The sequence below is a fragment of the Gnatocerus cornutus genome, chromosome 4 (assembly GCF_029298725.1).
Source record: "Gnatocerus cornutus isolate USDA-ARS CGAHR chromosome 4, icGnaCorn1.1, whole genome shotgun sequence".
Taxonomy (NCBI): domain Eukaryota; kingdom Metazoa; phylum Arthropoda; class Insecta; order Coleoptera; family Tenebrionidae; genus Gnatocerus; species Gnatocerus cornutus.
The window spans coordinates 19,489,820-19,503,046 of NC_142236.1; the positions used below are offsets into that span (position 1 = coordinate 19,489,820).

At 35.6% G+C, this 13,227-nt stretch overlaps 1 protein-coding gene across 1 annotated transcript; it reads right to left on the reverse strand.

Annotated features, from left to right (window-relative positions):
- LOC148176605 (uncharacterized) lies at positions 1-3,750 on the reverse strand. The gene is made up of 2 exons (XM_088035152.1): positions 3,291-3,750; positions 1-1,760 (listed from the first exon to the last, which is right to left on the reverse strand). The coding sequence occupies exons 1-2, from the start codon at positions 3,748-3,750 to the stop codon at positions 1-3; spliced, it is 2,220 nt and encodes a 739-aa protein (XP_087891278.1).
- Between the last annotated feature and the right edge of the window lie 9,477 nt (positions 3,751-13,227).

Genomic DNA, 13,227 nt, shown 5'->3' on the forward strand with positions numbered 1-13,227 from the left:
TTATTTGTTGACACCCGATTTAATCAACAACTCCACGACTTTCTCGTGTGCGTTCTGAGATGCAATCATCATTGCCGTCCAACCATTCTCGTCCTCTGCATTTACGTCTCCGCCCGATTTAACCAACAACTCCACCACTTTCTCGTGTCCATTCTGGGACGCAACCATCATCGCCGTCCAACCGCAGCCGTTCACTGCATTTACGTCTCCACCCGATTTAAGCAACAACTCTACCACTTTCTCGTATCCGGTTTCGGAAGCAAAGATCATCGCCGTCCGGCCGTACTTGTTTACTGCATTTACATCACCACCCGATTTTACCAACAACTTTACCACTTTCTCGTGTCCGTTCTCGGAAGCAAAGATTATCGCTGTCCGACCGCTGTTGTTCACTGCATTTACATCTCCACCCGATTTAACCAACAACTCCACCACTTTCTCGTGTCCGTTTTGGGAAGCAATCATCATCGCCGTCCAACCGTCCTTGTCCACTGCATTGACATCTCCACCCGATTTAACCAACAACTCCACCACTTTCTCGTATCCTTTCAGGGAAGCAAACATCATCGCCGTCCAACCGTACTTATTCCCTGCATGTACATCTCCACCAGATTTTATCAACAATTTTACCACTTTCTCGTGTCTGTCCCAGAACCAAAGATCAACGCTCTCCGGTCTTACTTGTTCATCCGATTTAACCAACAACCCCACCACTTTCTCATGTCCGTTCTGAGAAGCAAACATCATCGCCGTCCAACCGTCCTTGTCCACTGCATTGACGTCTCCACCCGATTTGACCAACAACTCCACCACTTTCTCGTGTCCGTTCTCAGAAGCAAACATCATCGCCGTCCAACCGTCCTTGTGCACTCCATTGACATCTCCACCCGATTTAACCAACAACTCCACTACTTTCTCGTGTCCATTCTGGGAAGCAAACATCATCGCCGTCCAACCGTACTTGTCCACTGCATTGACATCTCCACCCAATTTAACCAACAACTCCACCACTTTCTCGTGTCCTTTCTGAGAAGCAAACATCATCGCCGTCCGACCGTCCTTGTCCACTGCATTGACATCTCCACCCAATTTAACCAACAACTCCACCACTTTCTCGTGTCCTTTCTGAGAAGCAAACATCATCGCCGTCAAACCGTCCCTGGTCACTGCATTGACATCTCCACCCGATTTAACCAACAACCCCACCACTTTCTCATGTCCGTTCTCAGAAGCAATCATCATCGCCGTCCAACCGTCCTTGTCCACTGCATTGACATCTCCACCCGATTTAACCAACAACTCCACTACTTTCTCGTGTCCATTCTGGGAAGCAAACATCATCGCCGTCCAACCGTCCATGTCCATTGCATTGACATCTCCACCCGATTTAACTAACAACTCCACCACTTTCTCGTGTCCATTCTGGGAAGCAAACATCATCGCCGTCCAACCGTCCATGTCCATTGCATTGACATCTCCACCCGATTTAACTAACAACTCCACCACTTTCTCGTGTCCGTTCTCAGAAGCAATCATCATCGCCGTCCGACCGATCTTGTGCACTGCATTGACATCTCCACCCGATTTAACCAACAACTCCACTACTTTCTCGTGTCCATTCTGGGAAGCAAACATCATCGCCGTCCAACCGTACTTGTCCACTGCATTTACATCTCCACCACATTTGACCAACAACTCAATCACTTTTTCGTGTCCGTTCTGAGAAGCGATTACCATAGCTGTCTGACCATTTTTATTCACTACATTTACATTACATTTTGTATTTTTAAATAAGTTAAGAAAGTCCGGAGGTCCCAAACGCAAAACAAAATAAAAGCAAGTATGAACCAAATTAAGTGATTTTGGGTTGAAATAATTGCTTAGAGTTTCTTGATTTTTTTGCAATATTAAAAGAAAAGCCATTAAAGATCCACTATTTTTAGCAAAGGCAAGTGCATTCATTTCGAAAATATTTTCACTTTCAGTAATACTCTCTTTCTCCGATAAGTTTTCTAGTCTTTTGAGGTATTTCAAGTTTTCTCTTTTTGCTCGACAAATATTTTTTTCTTTTATAACACATAAATCCTTTTCTTCTTGCACTTCTAATATAGGATATCTTTCTCCCCAGGAACAGGCCAACTGTAGTACACTTCTGTTGGCTAAATCTTTTGTTTGAAATTGTTTTTCGTTAAAAATAGGTTCGTCAAAATTTCTGTACAAGATCGCAAGGTGAGGAAATGACTTTTCGGCCAATAATTCATCAAAAAGAAAACGCACAGTTGTGTACTTAACATTAAATAAAACTAACTTATCAAATGGAATTTCATAATGTTTAAACAAAAAAGTCGCAACCAAATAGTCTGTGTAGAAATTTTTTATGAACTGTATTTTCCCGTCATTTTTCTTAAAGAAACTAACGAAACCATCATCATGAAATTGTATATTTTTGTAATTGTTAGGAAACATAAACTTGCGGCAAAAATCCGACTCAAAAAGTGCCATTAATGATATTTTTTGATAGGTATTCATCATTTCAGATGGATATTTTTGACTTTCTTGTAATAATGCATCGTACAATTTTGTAAAAGTAAAAGGAATTGCATTGGCAAAGATATTCAAGTATTTCTCGCTATTTTTTATCACGAGCTCTGTAAACATAAATAATTGCAAAATGTGACCAAAAATGTCGGATTTTTTTGTAAAGTCAAAATGTTTTTTAATTTGCGAAATTGCAGTTTTTAATATTGCTGGTTCCAAAATACCTTCAAGTCTGTTTTGGATGTATGAATCAATCTGACCCTCATTAACCTCATCAATTGTTCTGGATAACACTGAAAATAAGTCTTCAAAATCCTGTGCTACATACGACCGACATGCAATATAATGTCTTGATTTAATTTCCGAAAATTTTAAAATAAATTCTGCCATAGTGCGCAAATCGTTTTCAGAAATTTCGTCCAAACCATCCCACATACATGTAATATTTCCGGTTTGCACGAGGAAACGTAAGAATTGTTTATCAAAATTGTTTAAATCTGAATGTTTGTTTACAATCAAATTTACAAATTCATGTGTTGAGAAGTTCGTACTTTGAGAAAGCGTCAAAATATCAGCGGTTGAAAGGTAAATTGCTAACGAGTCAGATACATTTTTTAAATGTTTTAAGAAAATAGTTTTTCCTTTTCCAGGTTTATCTGATATTATGTTTATTTTGTTGGCAGACCCAAACACTGTATCTTCATCAGCAAAAAAACCATCACAACGAAACGGTTCCAAATCCGAAAGCTCACCCACAGTCTTGAGCCACTCCAACTTTCCGTCCACGACTCCAAAATGATGAAAATTCTTTATAATGTCTTTGTTTTTCTTACATATTCCATCAAATTCATCTTCGGTGCAACTGTTTTCAAGTACATAGATATTAGATTCTTCCACCGGTTCTTCCAATGTGTTGTTGTAAGATTTTTGTAAATACGATTTGATGTCTTTTACATTGTCGACGTTGCTAATGACAATCAATGATTTTTCATCCACTTCCAGCAGATATCTAGAGTCAATTATATTCCTGGAAACCTGTCTTGGAATGTAGATTTTCGGAACCTCTTCCAGAGCCAGTTGTAACTTGTATGGTTGGTGCAACATGTGGATTAATTCGTTGGTTGTAACAATGTCTTCAAAAGAAGGATCTCTTTGAGAAAGTTCTTTCAAATTAATTTCACTCGACGTCAACTGGCATTTGAAGTTTGTCATAATCTCAAGCTGTAGCTCTTTATGAATACTCAAATCAGACAATTTACGAAAAACTGAACAGTTTTGAGGTAACGAGTAATGAGAATCTTTACGACAGAAAATAAGTCCTTTAATATTGAATAATTCAATGATTTTAACTAATGTTTGATTTTCGTCGACAATTAACGGACACTTTCCAATCAACCATAATAATTTCGTGTAAATCTTATCATTCAGCATTATTTGAAAAGTTTTCCTGATGTAGTTGAAATCCATGTCATTTATTTGTTCTTTAGCATTACCGTAAATTTGTTTAATGTCGTTTAGATCGATTTTATCAAAGATCGTCACATCAAATTTAGAAATAGCGTCTTGCAATAAGGTTAGATTCTCGTTGACGGAACCAAAAGAAATTGTGTGAATATATGGATTTAACAAACAAAGAGTAATGATTTGTTGAATTGATCTTTTGTCAAATTTATTGTTTTCGTCTTGATCCCGAAGCCACTTCTTGATGGTTTTGATATATTTCATCGCACCAAGTTTATCACTTGAAAACATATTCTTCATCGAAGACAGAATCCGCTTTTCCAGTTGATTAACCTGTTCATTCCAAGTACAGAAGAGGATGTTTTTGAAATTTCTTTCAAATTTTTCAGGTAAGGAATTTTTATCAATAATTGTTGGTTGGAAGTAAGTTCCTTTGATTTGTAACTTTTCTAGTAAAGTTGGTGTTTTATCACACTTAACAAAATCGATATCCATTTTTCGACCATCAACAGTTATGTCAGGTTTATTGGTTGTAGTGATTTCAAATGTTGTTATGACTACTAATTTACGATCAGAAGCGATGTTTTGTGTTTCAAGAAAATCAAAATATTTGTCTATTTGGGGCTGTTCATTTAAAGTTTCCCAGAGGATTGTCCATTTTTCACTATTTCCATTTGTCCAAATGACATCCAAGTTTTCTCTTGACGCTAATTCGTCTCTTAAAGACGAAATTGAAAAATCTTTTACCGTCTTATCAGACGCTAATTGTAATCCAATATTAGCAATGGTGTAAGGTAAATAATCCGCCTTTGTCGATTTTGCAGCAACTTTGTAACTCTAAAAATACGAAATTTATTAGAAAGGGAGGTAAACCAGATAAATTTTAAAATTCATTAACTTAAAAAATAGTAGATTTTGTTATACGGCAGAAAAGTGGTACTTTTTGTTGTCGAGCAATTAAATTGCAGTAGCAAGGAGAAGCGTAGCGTATGCAAAATTGCGAGACAGCAAAGCGACTTTTCGACCAAATAACAAATACTACTTTTTCTCCAAACGTTAGATTCAGTTCCACCACCGACAATGAGTGAACGCAAATTGAATTATAAACATGGATGGCTATGCATGTAAAGTCCGTTTTTTTTATTAAAAAACCACCAACACCGCACTCTCCCACCACTTTACAACCGGCAACGTCGTCGATGGTGACTTTTTGGTGATAAAATCAAATAGGTTAGTTGCCTAATTGACAATTTGATTACACAAAACGGCCTTTCAGGCTGTGTCGAGTTTTTTCACTATTAAATCCTTTTATTTGCAATCCAACAGGCTGTAAAAGAAACGTTTTTGACGGAAACACTACCTAATTTTCAGAAATGTCAAAAATTTGACAATTATTTTCTCACCAAAAATCTCCCTAGGCAACGTTGCCGGTTGTAATGCAGGGGAAGATTGCGGTGTTGGTGGTTTTAAAAAAAAAAAACGGACTTTAGTTGTCATTCATAACATTTACTGTGAAAAATATTGGTTTCAAACAATGATATAATAATTTACTACTATATGTCATACCAACATTTTAGTGTTAACTAGTATACATGAATGACCAGTGTATTGTCTTGTATTAGTAAAATTCATTAAAGTTGGTACTAACTAATTGGGGTGTTTTGAAGAAGAGGGGGATATCGTGTCAAACGTCAATATGTCAAAATGGATTTGTTTACACTAACCTACAAACTTAAATTTATGAACTTCGCTGGCTCTTAATAACTGCACTGTAAATTGAAAGTAGTTGGCAAAACACTAAAAAAGAGATACCGGTCCTTTCTTACAGTGGACCGGTGCGTAAGCTGCCACTGAAGACTTAGCAATGATAGGTTACATCCGTTACATCTAATACGAAGAGGTACGCCCTAAACTCATCCATAGGCTTTTTGGGGCAAGATTATATCAGATTAATGATTTCAAGATTTCATTATATCATTTTGCACATCAATGCAGTAAGAGTAACGTGTGTGAAGAAACTTTTGGAGCAAAAACTGATTTGTAGCTCGGTTTAGAGATAAAATTGACATCTATGCTTTATGCTTATTATTTATAAACTACAAGAACAGTGGTGTTTGCCTTTGACAACAATTCATTGCAAAAAATTTAACAATGCAGTTTGAAGATTTCTTTAGAGTTTGACATAAGTAGGGGATTTGGTCATAAAGTTAATCATGTGTGCTTAATTCAAGGCAGTACGGTTGCAAACATTCATGAAGTAAAATCAGACAGTTTCTAACTAGAGTGCTTAAGGTTAGAGCTAATTTATCAAATTTTGAATTTACTACTTCTTTGTGGACGAGTAGGCCAAGATTTCGGTTAAGATTTCATTCTAGTTTCACTTCTCTTGTCCTCTTTAATCCTTTAATTAGGTGATTAAACATTCGTGTTTCAAAAACACAATAGTAAACTGCTATTCGGCGAGATTCTATTATTTCACTGTTAATAACAAACAAAGAAACCACTTATTTAAAAACCATCCCAATTTTTAATGCAATAACCTCATATTTTCGGAAGAATTTAACAGATTTTAATGTTATTCCAACGCGAAATGTAAATCTCTCATCAATGTTTACAAATTTTGACGTTCCTGTCAAAATGCTGCTATGCATGTCGCCAACCTTTGGTGTTTAAAAATATCCCTATCAAGTACATTCCTCGACACAGTTTTTGGGTACAGTCCCAAATTTCGGGCCAGGATCAACCTTTGGACCTCACTAAGGTTTGATATAAAGTATAGATGCAGCCTAAGCCCATGTTGCTAGCGTGAAAGCGTCCTCAACACTAGAGAGAGATGGTCTATTTAGGAATTTCATAAGTGAGACAAAGATATGTAGATAGAGAAAATGTCACATGATTTCTGGAGACGTCATTTTTCTTATAAACCATAAACAAAAGTGCGCACTAGCCGGTCTTTGGTGACGACTGACAACTGATTGGCTCTAGCGTTTTAAGGTTATGTGTCAAATTCAAATTCGATTTGAAGTAGTTTTATTAAATATGGCTAAGATGTAGATAGTCTGAGATCGTATTAAACTAAATCCTGGGTCATAAACTAACTTTTTTGAAGGTTTTGTAGTGCGAACATTCATGCTAATCTAATCTAAGCTAATCGTAGCTTGACCGAAGTACCGAGGATAGTACTTAACATTTGAGTAATTAAGATCAAAACGGAATTGGTATTAAGTGAAAGATTGAAGCCTGTATTGTCAGAAAGCTTTGGTCTGTTTTACCATTTGCTATCACAACCACGTGAGGAACACCTATTAAATACTCCAGGTCTTTCACATTTTGATATGGTCGGCCTAGCCGGTTCTTCTATCGGGAAATGGTGAGACACAAAACTTTACTAACTATACAGCTTCCAATCTTTTACTTGATACCAATTCCATTTTGATCCTAATTATACAAATGTTAATTACTATCCTCAACAGGTACTTTGGTCAAGCTACGATTGGGCACACCAGCAGATCTTGAATGTTCGCATCACTAAACCTCCAAAATAGTTTTTTTAATCGAATTAGTTTATGACCCAATATTTGAACATGGACATGAATTGAATTGAATCCACGAACGGACATAAAATAGAACACAAGTGATCAAAGTTAAAAGCCATATATTTAAGTTCTTATAAAAAACATTTAGCCACAGTCAATAACAGTTTCAGCATGGGTGGTTAAATGTAATAAGTACTCCACCACCATTCATACTCTTCACAATTTGACCCATTTACAGGTGTTAAGAACCTCATCTCCTGTGACTGAAGTTAAAATAAATACCTATTTTTGAGTGTAATGTTATTGAAAATGGACCAAATAAACTTTGACTTTGATTTCATAAAATTGCAACCTGGTGGCATAATGATGTTCAATAGTAAAGTCATTTAACAAAACGAAAACAATCCATGGAAGGTGATCCAAAGAATCAGTGTAATCCATATTTATATACCAAGCTGTAACTTAATATTATTGTCACGTTGGCCGATAAATCAACACTCTCGATAATTCACAATTATTCCAGTTTACAAGACTTCCAAATACTTGACTATTTACATCCTATCGCTATTGCCTTATATACAGATATTTCCCCTACCACTAATGTAATGTTGGAGTGCTGCGAGAACATTCGGGAGTTCCGCGTATGACTCAGAATTATCCCACGAATCAGCGAGTCTAGAAGTTCACCGCATGTTCCAGCGCTGGCGCTAGAAGCTTCCAGAATTTTCTCGTAACATTATTATATTTAGCAAATTTTGGAGGTCAGATATTAAGCTCACATGGTATGCATTTTGAAGTCATGGGAAAGCATAATCTAATTTTTACACGATTAACTCACATTTTCCGTCTAAAAAACTTATTGCAGTTAAAAATTCAACGTCTTTGCTGGATATCACCTTGTTTCAAAAATTTCAAAATTGTTTAATGCATAACTTCTAAAGCATTACAATCAATTTAATCCAAGTATAAATATGGATGTAAGATTGTGTGCAATGATATTCCTGCTTTGACTCTTTGCCACCAAAGCTCATACACCGTGGTCCACGAGTGATAATGAGCCTGACCAAACTCAAACTGCAACCCAACATACATTTTCATAGCTGTCGTAGATATTTGAAATGATCGTCAAAATTGACAAATTTTTCTGAACAATCTACTCACGCTATTATGCTTTTAATTTATGAAGACTGCTAAGTTCTAACATTGCTTTTTCCTGCTCAACGTTTCGTCGGAGGAGATGCCATTCCACATGCGATTAGAAACTGTCTTGACTGAAAGGATTTGTCGAAACTCTGACAGCTGTCTTGTTGTAAATATAAATTTGGCAACGAATGCTATGAAAATGTATTTTGGGTTGCAATTTGAATTTGGTCAGGCTCATTATCCCTCGTGGACCACGGTGTATAAGTTTGATTAGGATATTTTTTCGTTCCATACAGATCCTTTAAAATAAATTGAACGTACTTATCTTGTTTACATAGCTTGACAATATCTGAAACAATAATTCGTTGTAGCTGCTAAGCTTGCGGCTCACGTAGAACAGAATAATTTTTCATTACTGCGTTTAAACATAACCTATCGTTTGCTAAACATCTGTATTTCTATAGGACCACGAGAATAACTTTCAAAACTTCTAAATCTGACAACTCCAATAGCAACAGACTTCTCCCGACATCAGCTGATTTTTCTCATATACTTAAGACTGTTCTACCCCTCAACTAAAATTCGTGTTTTGAAAAATATGCAACCCAACATACTAACCATTTGACACATGCCAATCATCTATAAGGGTGAAAATCGTCTGTAAAATTAGCATATTTTCTACCACAGTATAGTAAACCCAGTTGACATATACCTAGTAAATTTTATGGCCACATTATGAGAGGGCCGGGCAGTACTAATCCTTGCGATTGGAGACCATAAATGAGCACGAAATGAGTGCAGGCCTATTCAACCATCGGTCAACTCTCTATCTAGAACTTTGTCGGCTGCAGTTTACGACACCCAGTTTTATTTCTATGGGTGGTTTGACTTAAGCCATAAAATGTTTACTAGGTATATGTCAACTGAGGTTACTATACAGCAATAAACCAGGCAGATAAGTTTGCCTTGGTTCAGAGTTTGTTTCATAGATTTTTCTTATTTCGAAATACGATGTCCCTCGAAATTAATTAAATGTATTGGAAAATTATCATTAATGATAATAAATTAAAATGAATAAAATAAAGATCCATCTTGTTATTTCTTTTGCTTCAATGTTTACGCTGTTATTAATAAAATCCATTGCAACAAATTTAAAAATCTGGCGCATGTGTGTTTTGAGCACTTCCAAATAAAACAAAATATTTCAGGTAAACTATTTTAGAAAACAAAATTAATTTTAAAATCTGTGTAAATGTGCTTTGACAGGTAGAGAAATTAGAGTGAGGTTTGCGAAGAAACCATAGTCATTACCAGTTTTTAGGTAGAGTCCTAAAAACAAGAAAACTAGTCCATCGTTCTAGAAGAATTCCAAGTATTATATTAAATTGTCTTTAAAATGTGATTAACCGACACTTCACACGACAGAATCAAAAGAAACAAAGCCAACTGAGGGTGAGTTTTTATTTGATCTCTCGATACATACAGGTGTCCGGAAAGTCGCGCACCACTGTGATACTGTATCAAAATGCCATAGATCACCGAAAAAATGTTAAAAAAAATCATGTCTGCAAAAAAAAATTGAAAAAATCTTGTTAGAAATGCCAGAAAACTGTTTATAAGATTTTGTAATCAACAATCTCTATCAGTGTGACATCGTTCACATGAAACCATAGTTACAATACTCCTTCATGAACCGACCTGACTAACGCCAACAATACGACACCGACGTTACTATGACTTTGAATACTATAAATTATTGGGGGAACAGTTCAGCAATGTTGCCATTTTCTTAATTTTTTTAGTCCTCCTGCAAAAATAGAGAGTCTGCACTTTTTTTTAAATTTTTTTAGTACTCTGGGGGACCACCCAATTACCTCCTTTCAATATGGTGTGCCACTTTCCGGACACCTGTACATATACAGGCCACGGACAAAAAATCTTAGACGTCAATGTCATTTAATTGTCGCATGGTGTAAAACCCCACTTAAAATATGTAACCTTACTTTTTTGTACTGTCAATTTTGAGTTATAATTTTTTAATTTCAAAATTTTCAGTGTTTTCAATATTGCAAGCAACTGACTGAAGATCATACCGCTCTGTACTAAAGATAATATTCTAATTTTATTCGTTTCAGTCTTGATAATTCTTAATTGTTAACTTGTCAATACTTTGATGTTTTAAACGTCAGTAATGGCAATGACAGTAAAGCACAGACTACACTCAAATTTTTGAAACGTCAGAAAAATGACGTATAAGATTTTGTGTCTGCGGCTGTGTTGTTATTTATTTTTTAATTTATTTATTTATTTTTTATTTTCATCGCTTTGGAAAATATGAGATTAATTCGCAACAAACTAACAAACAATAAAAATCTTGGGTCAAAAAAAAACTTTTCCTACGACCCCATATGAAAGTGACATTTTCCACACGGTTAAATGACTCCGAAAGTTGATGTTTTCGTACATTCATTTCCGAAAGTAAAAGTCACTAGTGTGATATGAATATATCCGCACAGACCTGTCAAAATTGACAGTTATTTTGAATTACAAATGTAACTCCTGAATTTTTGTCTCAAATATCTAGACGATTCACTGTAAAACAACATGCATAATGATAAAAATGAATTGGTTAGGTCATTTTTGACAAATCAGTTTTGACAGGTCTGTGCGGATATATTCATATCACACTAGTGACTTTTACTTTCGTAAATTGATGTACGAAAACATGAACCATCTAAATATGTGGAATACGTCACTTTTTTATGAGGCTGATGAGGTTTTTTATGAGGTTGTCTTCATCGAAAAATCCTGTTATGAAAAAATAACGCACAAAGGACTCTATTTTGAAGATGCTGTGAGAAAGAGATAATTTCTTGTTAATTTCAAAAAAATCACTATATCTTGAAAACGGGTAGTTCTACGCAAAATATTTATTATAGTTTTTGTTTGTTGCAAATTTGATTTAGTACAATTATTATAAGTATATTTGCCACTCAAATCATTAACAGTGACAAGATACAATTTGCAAAGATTTGTTTTCTTTGACATTTACCACCGCTTGTCGATGTGGGCTTTTGACATTTTGTTTGGAACAATATAATGAACCTCCACACAAAAAAAACAGCCTTATGCGAATTATTCCAAGCTTTTGATATTTTTGTGTTTATTTTGCCTGGACTACAAGATGATAATAGTAAATAATAGTAAATAGTAAATTACATACGCTAAAGAACACAGCAACCTTTTTCACTTATAAATGTAATGGTGTCAAAAAGCATAAAATTTGATTAAAAAAAATTGATTTATATAGTCGGAATTTTATAACTTTGGTTTAACCCCGCCCACATGAACAAATGACGATTTGAATTTGTCGAATCAAGAAATGGCTAGCCTCCTTTACTCAACATAATCAAAAATTTGACGGCTCAAGTGTCACACATGTCAAGAAGATTTGCGGTTTTGCCAGAATTCAATTAATCGTGAAAGTTTCGTCGATTTTGATGGTGTTTCATCTTCTAATGTGTGGACATTTCTACCCCGACTTTTAGCAAATATCGACGAACTATCAAAATTTTGCAGAGTGAATCAGACTTCCAGCTAAAATTCAATTGACCCAAAAGGTAGGCGGAGTTAAACCAAAGTTACAAAATTCTGACTATAGTTATTCTTGAAAAACAAAATCAATTAAAACATAGGGTTGGTTTGAAATAGCCCTTTCACAGTTGTTGACAGTTGGAGTTAATATGTACTATTATTCGAGTTTGTATCAAGTAACTACCGTAAAAATATGACCTTAAACAGACATTAAATTAACTTACACTTTCTTTCCTGTGGACGTTAATGTTTGAAGGAACTTTCTCCAATATCCTGCCGACGTCGTAGTCCTCGTTATCACGTGCAATTTCTAGCAATGTTCGACAATTCAGTTTCTCATTGGAGTCAACACCGCCATTTTGAATCAGAGCAGAGTCAAATTGGTTATTAAAGTAAGCGGAATAAACTGGACTCCAACCAAATTTGTTAAACGTTTTGATGTTGGTCCCAGCCGATAATAAAAGCTCAGATACTTCATCGTGGCCGTGTTGGGCGGAGAAGTGAAGAGGTGTTGAATTATCTTCATCGCAGGCGTTGATGTCGCTTCCTCCGTTAATCAACAGTTCGACGATTTCTGGATTGCCATACCAAGCAGCCAAATGCAGCGGTGTCCTTTTATGTTTATCGACAAAGTTTATCCCGACTCCCAATTTCGCCAAACAGTTTACTGCCGTAAGATGGTCATTGCGTACTGATATATGTAATAAAGAGTCACCATTACTATCAGTAATTTCTGGTTCGTATTGCAGTAACACTTGAAGAAGATCCTCGTGGCCGTTCATTGCAGCTAAGTATGCTAGACTCGCACCATTTGTATCTCTCAAATTCGCGTCAGAACCAAAGTAGAGTAACAATTCTGCCAACTGAAAGTTATTAGTTTGGCAAGCAAAGTAAAGCCAGCTGTTTCCTTGAATTTTTATTTGGTTTTTATAGCTTCTGATCTTTTCAATTGTAT